We start from the raw sequence: 19836 nt of genomic DNA, 5'->3' as shown, positions 1-19836 counted from the left end.
ACTTCATGATTGTGTCCCACTTGTTGTTGATTCTTCACAAAAAAATACAGTTTTATATCTTTATGTTTGAAGCCTGAAATGTGGCAAAAGGTCGCAAAGTTCAAGGGGGCCGAATACTTTCGCAAGGCACTGTATATACAGTAGAACTATTTAGTATTGACATAGACACACATGCAGTAGAACTATTTAGTATTGACATAGCCACACATACAGTATAAATCTATTGACATAGCCTTCTGTTGTTTGATTAGACCAATTCTCTTTCCTTATTTTAAAATATTTGATTTTACTCTACTGAATGAAGTTCAGGTGACTTCTAGCTACCTGCAGGAGAGAACAACTCCAATGTCTTACAGAAGCTTCAGAGGCTACACCCACTTTTAGATGTGGCCCCTCCCCATTTCTCACCTCTATATTAATGCACCTGTTGCATTAGTCTCACAGTATACTCAGCATTCTCCAGACTCTTCTCTCCCTCTTTCTCTTTCTCACTGAAGAAAACAGAATCCAGGTCAGTGGTTTCATTTCACTATTTCTATAGATAATCAAGTTTGTGTGAATAACTGGAATTCCATTTATTTTTGAAAACAGTAAATGTGTAATGACAAAAACATTCAAAACTAAGTTATAATGAAAGATTGTAATTCATAAGATTAGAAATTATTGTTCAAATATCTTTATTTGTGCCTTTATCACCTTATTTCTATATGTTTCTCTACTCATCACATCACAAAGGAAGGTTTTATTTTTTCTGATGTTTTGTCGTTGGTGGGAGAAACTCACAGAGTATTAAATGACAGAGAGAGTTTTACCTATTGAACGGCCCACCCACTGGTCCAATCAGCGTTGTTTCCATATCATTTCAACCAAAGAACTCAACGTGATGACATTAAATTCACTTGGAAAACTGATCGAATTTGCAAAAAGTCCTCAACGTTAGGGAATTGTGTATGTTTTTCACCCAACTTTTCCCCTAAATCCAATGACAGGGTGACATTTTTGGTTGATTTCACATTGAATTCATTTTAGCGGACAACTCAACCAAATGTAAATCCAAACTAGACGTTGAACTGACATCTGTGCCCAGTGGCTGGTGACTGTGGACACTGTCTGTTTACCATGCAAACACCAAACAATACTAGTATTGTTTTAGACAGAACATAACTATGAACTCCTTAATCTGAACTCATGTCTGTTCTTGGTTTTGTGATTTCTGTCATTGACAAGAGGTAAAAACTAGCTTTCTAACTTATTGTTGAATATAATAATAATAACAACAATAACTATCCCCATAGTAATGTAAGATATGAAGGGTTTTCTGACAGTTCTTGGGAAACTCTTCTGATACCAGATTGGTAATTTACATGTTGATGATTGTACTGTAAACCGGGATGAAGTAATTGTTGATTGTCTCAAACAGTTTAGTAGTCACAAAGACAGTCTAGTAATCACAAAGACAGTCTAATAGTCATACAAACTGTCTAGTAGACGTGAAGAGAGTCTAGTAGCCATGAAGACAGTCTACTAGTCACAAAGACAGCCTAGTAATCACAAAAACAGTCTAGTAACCAGTGCTCCCGCACATTGGCTAACCGGGTTATCTGCGTTGTGTCCCGCCAACCCCTCTTTTACGCTACTGCTACTCTCTGTTCATCATATATGCATATATGTCACTTTTCTAACCATATCTACATGTACATACTACCTCAATCAGCCTGACTAACCGGTGTCTGTATATAGCCTCGCTACTGTATATAGCCTTGCTACTGTATATAGCCTCGCTACTGTATATAGCCTCGCTACTGTTATTTTCAACTGTATTTTACCTAACACCTTTTTTGCACTATTGGTTAGAGCCTGTAAGTGAGCATTTCACTGCTGTATTCGGCGCATGTGACAAATTAACTTTGATTTGATTTGATAATCATGAAGACAGTATAGTAGCCATAAAGACAGTTTAGTAGCCATAAAGACAGTTTAGTAGCCATAAAGACAGTTTAGCAGTCACAAAGACTGTCTAGTAGTCACAAAGACAGTCTAGTAGTCATAAAGACAGTCTAGTGGCCATACAAACTGTCTAGTGGCCGTACAGACAGTCTGGTAGTCATAAAAACAGTCTAGTAATCATAAAGACAGTGTAGTTATAAAAATAGTAATCCACTGAGGTTTATCACTGGCAGATTCTTAGTTTGAATAGACAGCAGCGCTGGGCTCATTCAAAATGGCCCCCAGGCTGTGTTCTTTTTAGCCCATGAATATATTGTTTCCGTCTGATCAAAAGCATGCACATTTGGTATGTTGACAGACCTGTTATACTAGCCTAAGGTTTACGTGCCTTTAATAATTATTTGCAGACTGCAACAATCAATGGTGTAATGACCTTGATCTATTTTGAGGATTTACATATGAAACTGAGCTGAAGCATCACTAGACTAGAGACATTTTTCTTGCGGCCACATTAGTTATGTGTAGTCGACACAAGTGTGTTTATTACAACAGCGTTCCAACCCTCAAATTTTTATCAGGTCTTCTTCCTCTTTGTCATCTCCCACACAGCGCCGTCATGTCGTCCAGTTTCTCAGTGCGGAGCTTCTCTGTGGGCCGTCAGCCCTCTTTCTCAAGCCTGTCTCTGAGAGACAGCGGCCGTGCCCGCTCCAGAGCTGCCGTGTCCTTTGCCACCAGCCCCCTGACCCGCTCCGCCTCCATCAGCCATGACCTGAACAGAGTTCCAGTCACCCTGAACCTCAATGGGCAGCTGGGCAACCACACCAACGAGAAGGAGGCCATGCAGGGCCTCAACAACCGCCTGGCCACTTACCTGGACAAGGTGGGTGGAAGGTAGCCTAGGGGGTAGAGGTTAGAGAAGCAACCGGAGGCTCGCTGGTTCAAATCCTAGATCTGACTGGAAATCTAGTGTAGAGTGAGCTAGCAGCTATCCTGAACAGAGGAGGCTGGTGGGAGGAGCTTAGGAGGAAGAGCTCATTGTAATATCTGTAATGTCATTAATGGAATGTTATCAGACACATCAGACACATGGAAACCACATGTTTAACCTCATTCCATGGATTCCTTTCCAGCCATTACAATGAGCCCGTCCTCTTCTGGTCCTGAGTGCCATCCTGTCGTTGTACCCTTGAGCAAGCACTTTGCAAGATAATGGATAATAAGTCTTGTTCTTAGGTGCGCTCCCTGGAGACGTCCAACGCAGACCTGGAGCTGAGGATCAAGCAGATAATGATTGAGCGCCTCCCTAAAGGTCACGACTTCGAAACCATGATGGCCCAGGCCCACCAGGTGGAACAGGAGGTGGGTTCCCAGCGTCCCTACATTCCCATGAGCCCTCTCTCTCACCCCACGTAACTTAACCAATGCTCTTTTCTCACTGTACAATGAGGACACTGTGTCTATGTCTGTCATGATGTGGATTTACACATTGTGAACATAGTCACGCTCAGTACACACGTGGCCGTACACGTACAGGTTTACCATACAAGTGTTAACACAGTGACTCTCTTTAATAGGAGTTTAACATTAGCAGAAATAGACTATTTTACTTAGCCTGCGCTAGACTGCCCCACCAGATGGTGGGTAAAAGATGAGCATAAGGCCATTTTAAACGGGTACAGTTTAATGCGTTACCCAATATCCCAAGGATGCACATGGAGTCAGTGTTTCAGTAAGTGAGGGTTAGGTGACAGTGAAAGGGTCAGTTTAAGATACATTAGAGATGATGGAAACCGTCAACTGTAAAATTGTACTAGTACGTGGTAGATATGTGAAAGGTAACGCTTACCCTGATCCCTGTCTTTCCTCAGGTGAGGAAGAAGACACTGGAGAACGCTCGCCTCATGCTGGAGATTGACAATGCTAAACTGGCAGCCGACGACTTCAGGATCAAGTGAGTGTGTTTCTCTGTGTTTGCTTCTGAACATCAGTCCAGTTCAGTTTTGAAGTGAAAGCTTTTCAAACATGGTTTGCAGATGTATGTTCAGGCTCCACACCAACGCTGCACCAAGTAGACAAATATTTGTCTTCATAGTGCCACTGTGTGCTTGTGTGTGTTTTAGTCTGTGTTTGTGTCAGTTAATCCTCCCCCTCCTCCCTCACTCAACCCCCCCCCCCCCCCCCCCCCCCCCAAGTGTAATGTTGATTTAACTATCTGTATTGAATACTTTAGAAACATTAGTCACCAAAGCTCTCACAATCTCTCCCTTCAGAATCTCTCACTTCTCAATCTCTTCCTCCTCCTCCTCCTCCTCCAGGTGGGAGACAGAGTTGTGCATGTCCCAGTCTGTGGAGAGGGACTGTTTGGCCCTGAAGAAGGCCAAGGTGGACCATGATCAGATCATTGGGTCCCTGAAAGGAGACCTAGACAGCCTGAAGGAAGAGATCTACTTCCTGAAGAAGAACCATGAGGAGGTGAGAGGAGGTCGCTCCGCAGATCAGAACTTTATCCATCCTAAAGCATAAGTCAGAAATTGGAGAGAGGTCGACTTTCTTTATTAAGGATGATGGTATCCCGACAGACAAAACTAGTGGAAACGATGTCATCAAGATGTCATTTTAACCAGTTTTGACCTCTGGGATAGAGGGGCCAGGAGTTTTTCCTCACTTCATTATGAAGCCAGGAAAAACTATGGGTCCCTAGTTATAGCCAGGTTATAACTGAACCACAGATTTTTCCCATGGTCTCCTAGAATGGGGAGATATCTCTGACTGGAGTAAGACAAGGATGTCCTCTGTCACTTTTTCTCTTCTTACTGGCCAATGACCGAATGGTCTGAACTGAATGACAGACCACTGAATCACGTAAGTGGTCTGAAAGTGGAAGAGACTGGTCCTCTGTTCATTTCTGTCCCAGTGGTGGTATCACTCTACATCCCCTTGGAAGCTTGGAGTAGGAACCGGCTCAGACTCTGAAACCCAGCACCGGAGGCCTCTTTGTCTTAAGTAACTCAAAGCCTGAGTAACTCAGGTCTTAGCTTTTTTTACTCAAGTCTACAGAGACCCCTCTCAAAACAGCATTGGTTCACTGGTTGCTCTGCTCTGAATAGGAACACTACAGACCTGTGTGAAGGGATAAGTCACCTTGTACTACTTGTATGTGGCACAGGGTAGAACGATGTGATTGTAAGTTTTGACTGGTGTGAGTGTGCACGTGCCTGCGTCCGTGTGCGTGTGTGTGCCTGCCTCTGTGTGTGTGGGTGCTTGGCTCATCCCTTCCTATTTTCCTCTGGTGTGTGTATGTGTGTGTGTTTGTGTGTTGTCGATAACTGGCCCTAGATGTGCTCGGTGTGTCTATAAAGCTGGTTGTGGTGCCAATGCAGTGGTGCCATATGCTGAGTCTATTAAGATGTGTATTTCGCAGTGAGAGAGAGGGAGAGGGAAAGAGAGAGAGAGAGAGAGAGAGAGAGAGAGAGAGAGAGAGAGAGAGAGAGAGAGAGAGAGAGAGAGAGAGAGAGAGAGAGAGAGAGAGAGAGAGAAAGAGAGAGAGAGAGGGAGAGGGAGAGGGAGAGAGAGAGAGAGGGGGGGGCAGTGAGAGGCCCCTGAGCAAGGCAGTTAACCCACTGTTCTCCGGGCGCCAATGGCGTGGATGTCGATTAAGGCAGCCCCCCCCCACCCCGCACCTCTCTGGGAACAGTGAGAGAGAACAGTGACATGAGCTCACCTTCATCAAGTATTCATGGAGAGGATGTTAATAATGAAGAGGGTCTCTCTGTCACAGTGGGGTGTAGAATTCACTGACCTCTCTCTGTCACAGTGGTGTGTAGAATTCACTGACCTCTCTCTGTCACAGTGGGGTGTAGAATTCACTGACCTCTCTGTCACAGTGGGGTGTAGAATTCACTGACCTTCTCTCTGTCACAGTGGTGTGTAGAATTCACTGACCTCTCTGTCACAGTTGTGTGTAGAATTCACTGACCTCTCTCTGTCACAGTGGTGTGTAGAATTCACTGACCTCTCTCTGTCACAGTGGTGTGTAGAATTCACTGACCTCTCTGTCACAGTGGTGTGTAGAATTCACTGACCTCTCTGTCACAGTGGTGTGTAGAATTCACTGACCTCTCTGTCACAGTGGGGTGTAGAATTCACTGACCTCTCTCTGTCACAGTGGGGTGTAGAATTCACTGACCTCTCTGTCACAGTGGGGTATAGAATTCACTGACCTCTCTGTCACAGTGGGGTATAGAATTCACTGACCTCTCTGTCACAGTGGGGTATAGAATTCACTGACCTCTCTCTGTCACAGTGGTGTGTAGAATTCACTGACCTCTCTGTCACAGTGGTGTGTAGAATTCACTGACCTCTCTGTCACAGTGGGGTGTAGAATTCACTGACCTCTCTGTCACAGTGGGGTATAGAATGTCTATCTAAGGTTATCTACACTGTTCTGAAACAGAACCGTTATTTTAAAAGCATGGGAACTGGTTAATAACGTTATTTTAAGTTCCGGCATTTTTTTCTAGTCCCACAATTAAACTCAACAAAGCGCCTATGCAAAGCCCTCACTCCTCCTGAAGCATAGGTTACTGTAGCCTACTGATGATGTTACATAGGTTACTGTAGCCTACTGATGATGTTACATAGGTTACTGTAGCCTACTGACAACGTTACATAGGTTACTGTAGCCTACTGATGATGTTACACAGGTTACTGTATTCTACTGACAACGTTACATAGGTTACTGTAGTCTACTGATGATGTTACATAGGTTACTGTAGTCTACTGATGATGTTACATAGGTTACTGTAGCCTACTGATGATGTTACATAGGTTACTGTAGCCTACTGACAACGTTACATAGGTTACTGTAGCCTACTGATGATGTTACATAGGTTACTGTAGCCTACTGATGATGTTACACAGGTTACTGTATTCTACTGACAACGTTACATAGGTTACTGTAGCCTACTGATGACATTACATAGGTTACTGTAGCCTACTGATGATGTTACATAGGTTACTGTAGCCTACTGATGATGTTACACAGGTTACTGTATTCTACTGACAACGTTACATAGGTTACTGTAGCCTACTGATGATGTTACATAGGTTACTGTAGCCTACTGATGATGTTACACAGGTTCCTGTATTCTACTGACAACGTTACATAGGTTACTGTAGTCTACTGATGATGTTACATAGGTTACTGTAGCCTACTGATGATGTTACACAGGTTACTGTATTCTACTGATGATGTTACATAGGTTACTGTAGCCTACTGATGATGTTACACAGGTTACTGTATTCTACTGACAACGTTACATAGGTTACTGTAGCCTACTGATGACGTTACATAGGTTACTGTAGCCTACTGATGATGTTACATAGGTTACTGTATTCTACTGATGATGTTACATAGGTTACTGTAGCCTACTGATGGTGTTACATAGGTTACTGTAGCCTACTGATGATGTTACATAGGTTACTGTAGCCTACTGATGATGTTACATATGTTACTGTAGCCTACTGATGATGTTACATAGGTTACTGTAGCCTACTGATGGTGTTACATAGGTTACTGTAGCCTACTGATGATGTTACATAGGTTACTGTATTCTACTGATGATGTTACATAGGTTACTGTAGCCTACTGATGGTGTTACATAGGTTACTGTAGCCTACTGATGATGTTACATAGGTTACTGTAGCCTACTGATGATGTTACATATGTTACTGTAGCCTACTGATGATGTTACATAGGTTACTGTAGCCTACTGATGATGTTACATAGGTTACTGTAGCCTACTGATGATTTTACATAGGTTACTGTAGCCTACTGATGACGTTACATAGGTTACTGTAGCCTACTGATGATGTTGCATAGGTTACTGTATTCTACTGACAACGTTACATAGGTTACTGTAGACTACTGATGATGTTACATAGGTTACTGTAGTCTACTGATGATGTTACAGAGGTTACTGTAGTCTACTGATGATGTTACATAGGTTACTGTAGTCTACTGATGATGTTACATAGGTTACTGTAGTCTACTGATGATGTTACATAGGTTACTGTAGTCTACTGATGATGTTACATAGGTTACTGTAGCCTACTGATGATGTTACATAGGTTACTGTAGTCTACTGATGATGTTACATAGGTTACTGTAGTCTACTGATGATGTTACATAGGTTACTGTAGTCTACTGATGATGTTACATAGGTTACTGTAGTCTACTGATGATGTTACATAGGTTACTGTAGTCTACTGATGATGTTACATAGGTTACTGTAGTCTACTGATGATATTACATAGGTTACTGTAGTCTACTGATGATATTACATAGGTTACTGTAGTCTACTGATGATGTTACATAGGTTACTGTAGCCTACTGATGGTGTTACATAGGTTACTGTAGTCTACTGATGATGTTACATAGGTTACTGTAGTCTACTGATGATGTTACATAGGTTACTGTAGCCTACTGATGATGTTACAAGCGTGATTCAGGAATTAGGGAGAGATGTTTTCAATCAGAATGGATTAACTTTTTCAATGCTAGTTGAGGATACCTCGGTTATCACATTTCCCTTTGGAATTATTAGCCACAAAAAGGTAAGACGTGCTTTTAATTCTAGTGCTGCTCTGCACAAACAAGCTTGTTAGCTAGCTAACGTTAGCTTTGTCCAACATTAAGACAACTCTCGGATGTTCAAAGACATTCAAAGTTCCTCCATAGACTCTGCTCCTCGTAGGTATAATTCTGTGGTCCTAATTCAGATTATGCAGACCATAATAAGATGCCCAGAGCTTCAAGGCAAGCCTCCTCCTCCACCCTTTCTCACTGTAAAATCTCAGTCGCATCTCATGTCCTACACTTGTCTGTCCACAGTGACTGGCAGCACAGTGTAAGGGTTTGGCTTTCGTTATGATTAAACCATTCTGTTACAGCAAAAGACAATTTGCTCTTAATGACTTTCCCATACAGATGTAATCGTTTGCCTACTCCGTAGCAAGCTGCTCCATCCGCACTGAGTATTTTAATGTCGAGCTCAATGTAAAAAATACAATCATCTCAGAGGTTTTAAAAGGAACAGAAAGGAGCGATATAAAAGTACGTTTTGGGGGGTTCGGACCGTTTCAGAACTTTATTTCACTGGTTGGAACAGTGGACGGAACAAAATGAATAATGGTTCTGTTCAGAAAGACACCATTGGAAAAAAGTTCCAACCCCTGGTACTTTGTGACAACATTTGTAATTGATTGATTGATTTATGTATGAATTGTCTCTCTGCAGGAGGTTGAGTCTATGAAGGGCCATATTGCTGCTCAGACTGTGAACGTGGAGGTGGACGCGGGCCGTGGTGGACCTGAACTGGGCACAGTAATGTCAGAGCTCAGAACTCAGTACGAGGGCATCATCAAGAAGAACAAGGACCAGGCTGAGCAGTGGTACCTCAAGAAGGTTAGTGGGGGACTGGCTGGCTGGGGACCTCAAGAAGGTCAGTGGGGGACTGGCTGGATGGGGACCTCAAGAAGGTCAGTGGGGGACTGGCTGGATGGGGACCTCAAGAAGGACAGTGGGGGACTGGCTGGATGGGGACCTCAAGAAGGTCCGTGGGGGAATGGCTGGATGGGGACCTCAAGAAGGTCAGTGGGGGACTGGCTGGATGGGGACCTCAAGAAGGACAGTGGGGGACTGGCTGGATGGGGACCTCAAGAAGGTCCGTGGGGGAATGGCTGGATGGGGACCTCAAGAAGGTCAGTGGGGGACTGGCTGGATGGGGACCTCAAGAAGGACAGTGGGGGACTGGCTGGATGGGGACCTCAAGAAGGTCCGTGGGGGAATGGCTGGATGGGGACCTCAAGAAGGTCAGTGGGGACTGGCTGGATGGGGACCTCAAGAAGGTCAGTGGGAGACTGGCTGGCTGGGTGCATCACCATGCCAGAAACTAGACACTAGAGTTTAGTCTCTAGGGGCTGATTTGTAACATGAGATAAGTGTGTGTGACTCAAATGTTCATGCAAATCTCCCGTTGGCATTGCATGTGTATCTCAAGTTACGATTCATGCGTATCATAGTTATCATATCCAGGTGAACCCAGGTGTGGTATCTAGTAACTTACTGTAGTGTTCTCAGTAACCTGGGGATGCGGTGTGTTCAGGAACGTGTGTGTTACTGTTCTCAGTAACCTGGGGGTGAGGTGTGTTCAGGAACGTGCGTGTTACTGTTTTCAGTAACCTGGGGGTGAGGTGTGTTCAGGAACGTGTGTGTTACTGTTCTCAGTAACCTGGGGGTGAGGTGTGTTCAGGAACGTGTGTGTTACTGTTCTCAGTAACCTGGGGGTGAGGTGTGTTCAGGAATGTGCGTGTTACTGTTTTCAGTAACCTGGGGGTGAGGTGTGTTCAGGAACGTGTGTGTTACTGTTCTCAGTAACCTGGGGGTGAGGTGTGTTCAGGAACGTGTGTGTTACTGTTTTCAGTAACCTGGGGATGCGGTGTGTTCAGGAACGTGTGTGTTACTGTTTTCAGTAACCTGGGGGTGAGGTGTGTTCAGGAACGTGTGTGTTACTGTTTTCAGTAACCTGGGGGTGAGGTGTGTTCAGGAACGTGTGTGTTACTGTTTTCAGTAACCTGGGGGTGAGGTGTGTTCAGGAACGTGTGTGTTACTGTTTTCAGTAACCTGGGGGTGAGGTGTGTTCAGGAACGTGTGTGTTACTGTTCTCAGTAACCTGGGGGTGAGGTGTGTTCAGGAACGTGTGTGTTACTGTTTTCAGTAACCTGGGGGTGAGGTGTGTTCAGGAACGTGTGTGTTACTGTTCTCAGTAACCTGGGGGTGAGGTGTGTTCAGGAACGTGTGTGTTACTGTTCTCAGTAACCTGGAGATGAGGTGTGTTCAGGAACGTGCGTGTTACTGTTTTCAGTAACCTGGGGATGCGGTGTGTTCAGGAACGTGTGTGTTACTGTTTTCAGTAACCTGGGGATGCGGTGTGTTCAGGAACGTGTGTGTTACTGTTTTCAGTAACCTGGGGGTGAGGTGTGTTCAGGAACGTGTGTGTTACTGTTTTCAGTAACCTGGGGATGCGGTGTGTTCAGGAACGTGTGTGTTACTGTTTTCAGTAACCTGGGGGTGAGGTGTGTTCAGGAACGTGTGTGTTACTGTTTTCAGTAACCTGGGGGTGAGGTGTGTTCAGGAACGTGTGTGTTACTGTTTTCAGTAACCTGGGGGTGAGGTGTGTTCAGGAACGTGTGTGTTACTGTTTTCAGTAACCTGGGGGTGAGGTGTGTTCAGGAACGTGTGTGTTACTGTTCTCAGTAACCTGGGGGTGAGGTGTGTTCAGGAACGTGTGTGTTACTGTTCTCAGTAACCTGGGGGTGAGGTGTGTTCAGGAACGTGTGTGTTACTGTTTTCAGTAACCTGGGGATGCGGTGTGTTCAGGAACGTGTGTGTTACTGTTTTCAGTAACCTGGGGGTGAGGTGTGTTCAGGAACGTGTGTGTTACTGTTTTCAGTAACCTGGGGGTGAGGTGTGTTCAGGAACGTGTGTGTTACTGTTCTCAGTAACCTGGGGGTGAGGTGTGTTCAGGAACGTGTGTGTTACTGTTTTCAGTAACCTGGGGGTGAGGTGTGTTCAGGAACGTGTGTGTTACTGTTCTCAGTAACCTGGGGGTGAGGTGTGTTCAGGAACGTGTGTGTTACTGTTCTCAGTAGCCTGGGGGTGAGGTGTGTTCAGGAACGTGTGTGTTACTGTTTTCAGTAACCTGGGGGTGAGGTGTGTTCAGGAACGTGTGTGTTACTGTTTTCAGTAACCTGGGGGTGAGGTGTGTTCAGGAACGTGTGTGTTACTGTTTTCAGTAACCTGGGGGTGAGGTGTGTTCAGGAACGTGTGTGTTACTGTTCTCAGTAACCTGGGGGTGAGGTGTGTTCAGGAACGTGTGTGTTACTGTTCTCAGTAACCTGGGGATGCGGTGTGTTCAGGAACGTGTGTGTTACTGTTTTCAGTAACCTGGGGGTGAGGTGTGTTCAGGAACGTGTGTGTTACTGTTTTCAGTAACCTGGGGGTGAGGTGTGTTCAGGAACGTGTGTGTTACTGTTTTCAGTAACCTGGGGATGCGGTGTGTTCAGGAACGTGTGTGTTACTGTTCTCAGTAACCTGGGGATGCGGTGTGTTCAGGAACGTGTGTGTTACTGTTTTCAGTAACCTGGGGGTGAGGTGTGTTCAGGAACGTGTGTGTTACTGTTCTCAGTAACCTGGGGGTGAGGTGCATTCAGGAATGTGTGTGTTACTGTTCTCAGTAACCTGGGGGTGAGGTGCATTCAGGAATGTGTGTGTTACTGTTTTCAGTAACCTGGGGGTGAGGTGTGTTCAGGAACGTGTGTGTTACTGTTTTCAGTAACCTGGGGATGCGGTGTGTTCAGGAACGTGTGTGTTACTGTTCTCAGTAACCTGGGGATGCGGTGTGTTCAGGAACGTGTGTGTTACTGTTTTCAGTAACCTGGGGGTGAGGTGTGTTCAGGAACGTGTGTGTTACTGTTCTCAGTAACCTGGGGATGCGGTGTGTTCAGGAATGTGTGTTACTGTTTTCAGTAACCTGGGGGTGAGGTGTGTTCAGGAACGTGTGTGTTACTGTTTTCAGTAACCTGGGGGTGAGGTGTGTTCAGGAACGTGTGTGTTACTGTTTTCAGTAACCTGGGGGTGAGGTGTGTTCAGGAACGTGTGTGTTACTGTTTTCAGTAACCTGGGGGTGAGGTGTGTTCAGGAACGTGTGTGTTACTGTTCTCAGTAACCTGGGGGTGAGGTGTGTTCAGGAACGTGTGTGTTACTGTTTTCAGTAACCTGGGGATGCGGTGTGTTCAGGAACGTGTGTGTTACTGTTTTCAGTAACCTGGAGATGCGGTGCATTCAGGAATGTGTGTGTTACTGTTTTCAGTAACCTGGGGGTGAGGTGTGTTCAGGAACGTGTGTGTTACTGTTTTCAGTAACCTGGGGGTGAGGTGTGTTCAGGAATGTGTGTTACTGTTTTCAGTTACCTGGGGGTGCGGTGCATTTAGGAACGTGTGTTTGGTGTGTTACAGCTGGAGATGGTGCAGAACGAGGTAAAGGAGTCTAACGAGGCTCTCAGGGGGGCTCAGAGTGAGTTGGTGGAGAGACAACGCTTCCTACAGAACCTGGAGGTGGAGCTGGAGAGTCTGCACAAACAGGTAGGAACTAGGAACCTGTCAACTGGGCGTTGTGTTGTACTGGGGATCTACAGCTGGACAACCAGCACAACTACAGTATCGATGGGATCCTTGCTCTTTTCCCCACCCATGTTATCCTTGTTGACTGTAAATATATCTCACCTTCCTTGATGTTGGGTCAGATACACTCCTTTAGGAGAACCATTTTTGGTTCCAGATAGAATAGGGTTCTTTAAATGGTTCTTCTAGCAGGTTCTAGAGAGCACCTTGTTTCTAAGAGTGTAGGGATCAGTGTTATAACGACACCCATCCCCTGACCTGTATACACAGACTCTCTTCCTTTCTGTAATCACACACTGTATATTTGATGAGAAGGTGTATCAGGTATACATTTAATCTGCGTGTGTACATCAATGTATATTTGATGAGAAGGTGTATCGGGTATACATTTAATCTGCGCGTGTTCATGTGTGCATGCATGTTTGTCTCGTCCTCAGTTTATTTGTATTGCCCCTCCCCCCCTGGAACACTGCTGCTACTCTCTGTTATTATCTATGCATCGTCACTTTAATAACTCTACCTACATGTACATATTACCTCAATTACCTCGACACCGGTACCACATGTATATAGCCCTGCTATTGTTATTTACTGCTGCTCTTTAATTATTTGTTATTTTTATCTCTTACTTTTTTTTGTATTTTCTTAAATCTGCATTGTTGGTTAAGGGCTTGTAAGTAAGCATTTCACAGTACGGTCTACACCTGTTGTATTCAGCATTTCACTGTAAGGTTACACCTGTTGTATTCAGCATTTCACAGTAAGGTCTGTTGTATTTGGCGCATGTGACAAATAACATTTGATTTGATGTGATTTCTTTATCGGACTCACCCTCTCCACCCCAGGTGTCAGCTCTGAAGGGTAACCTGGGGGAGACAGGTCAGAAGTACAGCCTGGAGATGGAGCGTCTGCAGACCACGCTGTCCCAGCTGGAGGAGGACCTGTCTCAGCTGCGTCTGGACATGCAGGTACTCACTGGTAGCCCAGCGGTTAAGGAGGTGGAACTGTATTCACATCTCCGTTGTTTACAGTAACAAATGGACTAATAAAGTTGTGTTGTATTTTATTGCAGCGCAACAAGACGGACTATGAACAGCTGCTCCGCATCAAGCAGAACTTAGAGATAGAGATCGCCACCTACAGGAGACTGCTGGAGGGAGAGGAGACGTGAGTCACGAGGATGATCGTCTTTATGTGAACGTTTAAAGGGACATTTTCAACTTCATATTCATCATCTCCAGCACCACCCCAACATTAACATACAGTGCCTTGCGAAAGTATTCAGCCCCCTTGAACTTTGCGACCTTTTGCCACATTTCAGGCTTCAAACATAAAGATATAAAACTGTATTTTTTTGTGAAGAATCAACAACAAGTGGGACACAATCATGAAGTGGAACGACATTTATTGGATATTTCAAACTTTTTTAACAAATCAAAAACTGAAAAATTGGGCGTGCAAAATTATTTAGCCCCCTTAAGTTAATACTTTGTAGCACCACCTTTTGCTGCGATTACAGCTGTAAGTCGCTTGGGGTATGTCTCTATCAGTTTTGCACATCGAGAGACTGAAATTTGTTCCCATTCCTCCTTGCAAAACAGCTCGAGCTCAGTGAGGTTGGATGGAGAGCATTTGTGAACAGCAGGTTTCAGTTCTTTCCACAGATTCTCGATTGGATTCAGGTCTGGACTTTGACTTGGCCATTCTAACACCTGGATATGTTTATTTTTGAACCATTCCATTGTAGATTTTGCTTTATGTTTTGGATCATTGTCTTGTTGGAAGACAAATCTCCGTCCCAGTCTCAGGTCTTTTGCAGACTCCATCAGGTTTTCTTCCAGAATGGTCCTGTATTTGGCTCCATCCATCTTCCCATCAATTTTAACCATCTTCCCTGTCCCTGCTGAAGAAAAGCAGGCCCAAACCATGATGCTGCCACCACCATGTTTGACAGTGGGGATGGTGTGTTCAGGGTGATGAGCTGTGTTGCTTTTACGCCAAACATAACGTTTTGCATTGTTGCCAAAAAGTTAAATTTTGGTTTCATCTGACCAGAGCACCTGCTTCCACATGTTTGGTGTGTCTCCCAGGTGGCTTGTGGCAAACTTTAAACAACACTTTTTATGGATATCTTTAAGAAATGGCTTTCTTCTTGCCACTCTTCCATAAAGGCCAGATTTGTGCAATATACGACTGATTGTTGTCCTATGGACAGAGTCTCCCACCTCAGCTGTAGATCTCTGCAGTTCATCCAGAGTGATCATGGGCCTCTTGGCTGCATCTCTGATCAGTCTTCTCCTTGTATGAGCTGAAAGTTTAGAGGGACGGCCAGGTCTTGGTAGATTTGCAGTGGTCTGATACTCCTTCCATTTCAATATCATCGCTTGCACAGTGCTCCTTGGGATGTTTAAAGCTTGGGAAATCTTTTTGTATCCAAATCCGGCTTTAAACTTCTTCACAACAGTATCTCGGACCTGCCTGGTGTGTTCCTTGTTCTTCATGATGCTCTCTGCGCTTTTAACGGACCTCTGAGACTATCACAGTGCAGGTGCATTTATACGGAGACTTGATTACACACAGGTGGATTGTATTTATCATCATTAGTCATTTAGGTCAACATTGGATCATTCAGAGATCCTCACTGAACTTCTGGAGAGAGTTTGCTGCACTGAAAGTAAAGGGGCTGAATAATTTTGCACGTCCAATTTTTCAGTTTTTGATTTGTTAAAAAAGTTTGAAATATCCAATAAATGTCGTTCCACTTCATGATTGTGTCCCACTTGTTGTTGATTCTTCACAAAAAAATACAGTTTTATATCTTTATGTTTGAAGCCTGAAATGTGGCAAAAGGTCGCAAAGTTCAAGGGGGCCGAATACTTTCGCAAGGCACTGTATGTGAAAATTGCACTTTTCTATGTTTTGTAGTAAAAAAATACAGAGGAAGATAAGTGTTTCCAGAGACATCATCCGTGTGCATCGTGTGATTTTAACCAATTATGAGTAGGCATTGCCTGCTAATTGTCTACTAATTCATTGATGATGTCATTGGAAACGCTTCTCTTCCTCTATCTTTGTTACATATAATGCTATGGTCAGATGTAAATAAGGGGTGCTTAGTACTGTATATCCAGGAAAGTTCTGCTCTCAGTTGAGTTGATTCAAACAGATAATTGTTCTTCCTGGGACATAACATCTTTTGCCAGTGACAATTTCCATGTATCAGTTAAAGTCATTGAGCACATTGTTTTTCCATTATTGATGCAGGATTAAAGAAGTACCATCACCAAAACGTGAGTAACAATACTTTAACTTGACATCACTCTCACATCCTCATTGACACAGGCTAACCTAAGCAAACATCAACAATTACTTACTCAGAAAAACATTGATTGATTGGCGCACAATTGGCCCAGCATCCTCCAGGTTTGGCATGGGTAGGCCGTCATTGTAAATAAAAAGTTGTTCGTAACTGACTTGCCTGGTTAAATAAAGGTTCAATAAAAAATAAAATAAAGTATTAAAATGATTGTGGACGTGACCTTACACCTGGATGGAGAAAGCTGATAAAGGTATCAGTGTGACATTAGGTAATTCCATCCATGGTGTGTGAAAAGAGTCCCCATTCATTCATGAATAGGTCATTTAATTCTCACACAGAGAGACCTCAATTCACCTCAGCCTCTCAAATGGACTGCATGGACTTATCCTGATCACCCATCCTGGTCACCCATCCTGATCACCCATCCTGGTCACCCATCCATCGTTTGTTTCCCTTTCTTTCTTTCGTATCTTCCCTCCTCCTTTCTCTCGTCCCTCCTCCCTTCTCTCATCCCTCCTCCCTTCTCTCGTCCCTCCTCTCTTCTCTCGTCCCTCCTCCCTTCTCTCGTCCCTCCTCCCTTCTCTCGTCCCTCCTCCCTTCTCTCCTCCCTTCTCTCGTCCCTCCTCCCTTCTCTCGTCCCTCCTCCCTTCTCTCCTCCCTCCTCCCTTCTCTCGTCCCTCCTCCCTTCTCTCGTCCCTCCTCCCTTCTCTCGTCCCTCCTCCCTTCTCTCCTCCCTCCTCCCTTCTCTCGTCCCTCCTCCCTTCTCTCCTCCCTCCTCCCTTCTCTCGTCCCTCCTCCCTTCTCTCCTCCCTCCTCCCTTCTCTCGTCCCTCCTCCCTTCTCTCGTCCCTCCTCCCTTCTCTCCTCCCTCCTCCCTTCTCTCGTCCCTCCTCCCTTCTCTCGTCCCTCCTCCCTTCTCTCGTCCCTCCTCCCTTCTCTCCTCCCTCCTCCCTTCTCTCGTCCCTCCTCCCTTCTCTTGTCCCTCCTCCCTTCTCTCCTCCCTCCTCCCTTCTCTCGTCCCTCCTCCCTTCTCTCCTCCCTCCTCCCTTCTCTCGTCCCTCCTCCCTTCTCCAACTCACCCTCACATTCACTCTCACCTTCATCGAGCATTTCATTGGTCTGAATGTTCACCAGGCTCAAGGTCCGGGGGGTTACGCTACTGGGGGAAGTTTCCCCTAGGTACAGATTTAGGATCAGCTTCCCCTCCCCCAATCCTAGTCGGGAAACTGCAAAACTGACCCAAGATCAGAATCTAGGTGCAACTTTACCCTACACCAAGCAGTTACCCTGGGAAACGACCCTAGGCTAGCTTGTGTAGGTACTGTCGGTGACTTATAGAGTAAAGTGGAGGTACTCGCTGACAAAGCCAACTGCCCAACACCTATTTACACTGCAGGTTTAAAATAGGGTCAGCGGTGTTGCCTTATGTCAGAATAAAATGTACAACTTGATTCTGTGCTGCTTCCGCCACCCTGGCATCAAATCAAGGGGCCGTGGCCACAGACTAATGGCAGTTTCATAAGCCTGCAAACAAAGCAAACACCCAAAACAGCGCTGTCCCTAGCAACTGCCTTAGGTGTAAATAATACCACAAGTCTCAATGTTGTAACGTAGTGTTACTGACCACTCACTGCATCAATTTGGTAGCACTTTATTTGGGGTGTACTTACAAAAGGAATTCTTAGCACATTCATAAGCTATACTTAACTCATTCATACACTATACTTAACTCATTCATAAGCTATACTTAACTCATTCATAAGCTATACTTAACACATTCATAAGCTATACATAACACATTCATAAGCTATACTTAACTCATTCATAAGCTATACTTAACTCATTCATAAGCTATACTTAACACATTCATAAGCAGTAGATATATCATCAACAAGTTGGCAAGTTCATAGGTTGTGTTACAAATCAGAGCCTGTTGGGTTACAGCAATACTGTGACATCCTCTTCCTCATCCTCTTCCTCAACCTCTTCCTCTCGTTTCCCTGCAGAGGAGCCGGATGTGCGGACCAGGAAGATAGTGAAGGTGGTGACTCAGACTATGATCAACGGCAAGGTGGTGGATGAGTCCAGCGAGGTGGAGCAGATACAGGAGGAGGTGAAGAAGAAGAAGAAGTGAGAAGGGCCTCATCATCATCATCATCATCATCATCATCATCTTCATATAGCCTTGTTAATGTTATTTTATTGTGTTATTTTTTAAATTAATTTTTACTTTATTTAGTAAACATTTTCTTAACTATAATTTCTTAAAACTGCATTGTTGGTTAAGGGCTTGTAAGTAAGCATTTCACAGTAAGGTCTACACCTGTGTGACAAATAACATTTGATTTGATCGTTTCTTCTCACACATCGTGGTCAAGGGCCAGCCTTACCCACTGACCCTCAGGGGCCTCCACTAACATGGATGTCTGTTTCAATCCCATCATAGTGTTAGTCTTCCCTGTTCCTTTCACAGCCTCATGGATATGTCTGGGGACACTATGAGCTATATAGTATATAGTATGCATACAATAACATAATAACACAATAATATGAGATGTACTGAAAGTCAATGAGATGTATCATATGGCATCTGTCCCTCAGTTGTCACATGACTAACATGGCTGTTGTTTAATAAAACGTTTTGCTTTGTGCATTAAACTGTTTATTTCTATATTTAGGTAACAAGCAATAGACACAGTAAATCTCTTTCAACTGAACTGCATCTTTTGGGCTGGGCTTTCAACAGGCTTTTGTGTCTGTGTCTATGAACTTCTGTAATGTCTGAAATAAAGGTTTGTCTTTTAGTCAAAGTTGGTATTATTTTCTCTTTTATTTTGTTTCATCATCATGGAGTGTCCAAAATACTTCTTATATGTTCAATAACTATCAACCACAATCTACAATGTAAGACGTATTACATCCAACACATTCCACACATACTCAAAACATACTCAAAACATACTCAAAACACATTCTATGAATTCTACACATACTCAAAACACATTCTATGAATTCTACACATACTCAAAACACATTCTATGAATTCTACACACACTCAAAACACATTCTATGAATTCTACACACACTCAAAACACATTCTATGAATTCTACACACACTCAAAACACATTCTATGAATTCTACACACACTCAAAACACATTCTATGAATTCTACACACACTCAAAACACATTCTATGAATTCTACACACACTCAAAACACATTCTATGAATTCTACACACACTCAAAACACATTCTATGAATTCTACACACACTCAAAACACATTCTATGAATTCTACACACACTCAAAACACATTCTATGAATTCTACAC

General features: G+C 44.1%; 1 protein-coding gene across 1 annotated transcript; it reads left to right on the top strand.

Moving 5' to 3' along the window:
- Positions 1-455: 455 nt before the first annotated feature.
- On the top strand, positions 456-19316 carry LOC110536988 (keratin, type I cytoskeletal 18). The gene is made up of 11 exons (XM_036936959.1): positions 456-511; positions 2557-2827; positions 3181-3306; positions 3816-3898; positions 4263-4419; positions 9245-9412; positions 13024-13149; positions 14034-14156; positions 14261-14355; positions 16453-16478; positions 18513-19316. Exons 2-11 carry the CDS (start codon positions 2564-2566, stop codon positions 18638-18640), a joined length of 1296 nt encoding a protein of 431 aa, XP_036792854.1. The 5' UTR covers positions 456-511; positions 2557-2563; the 3' UTR covers positions 18641-19316.
- Positions 19317-19836: the final 520 nt, after the last annotated feature.

The sequence above is a fragment of the Oncorhynchus mykiss genome, chromosome 12, assembly GCF_013265735.2.
Source record: "Oncorhynchus mykiss isolate Arlee chromosome 12, USDA_OmykA_1.1, whole genome shotgun sequence".
In the NCBI taxonomy this organism is placed as follows: Eukaryota; Metazoa; Chordata; class Actinopteri; order Salmoniformes; family Salmonidae; genus Oncorhynchus; species Oncorhynchus mykiss.
This window is presented reverse-complemented; position numbering and strand designations above follow the sequence as displayed.

Excerpts from the sequence above, each read along its gene's own strand:
- LOC110536988 (XM_036936959.1), top strand. The coding sequence starts at position 2,564 with ATGTCGTCCAGTTTCTCAGTGCGGAGCTTCTCTGTGGGCCGTCAGCCC. Across the intron at positions 2,828-3,180 it reads TGGCCACTTACCTGGACAAG|GTGCGCTCCCTGGAGACGTC; the intron begins GTGGGTGGAAGG and ends TCTTGTTCTTAG. Across the intron at positions 9,413-13,023 it reads AGCAGTGGTACCTCAAGAAG|CTGGAGATGGTGCAGAACGA; the intron begins GTTAGTGGGGGA and ends GGTGTGTTACAG.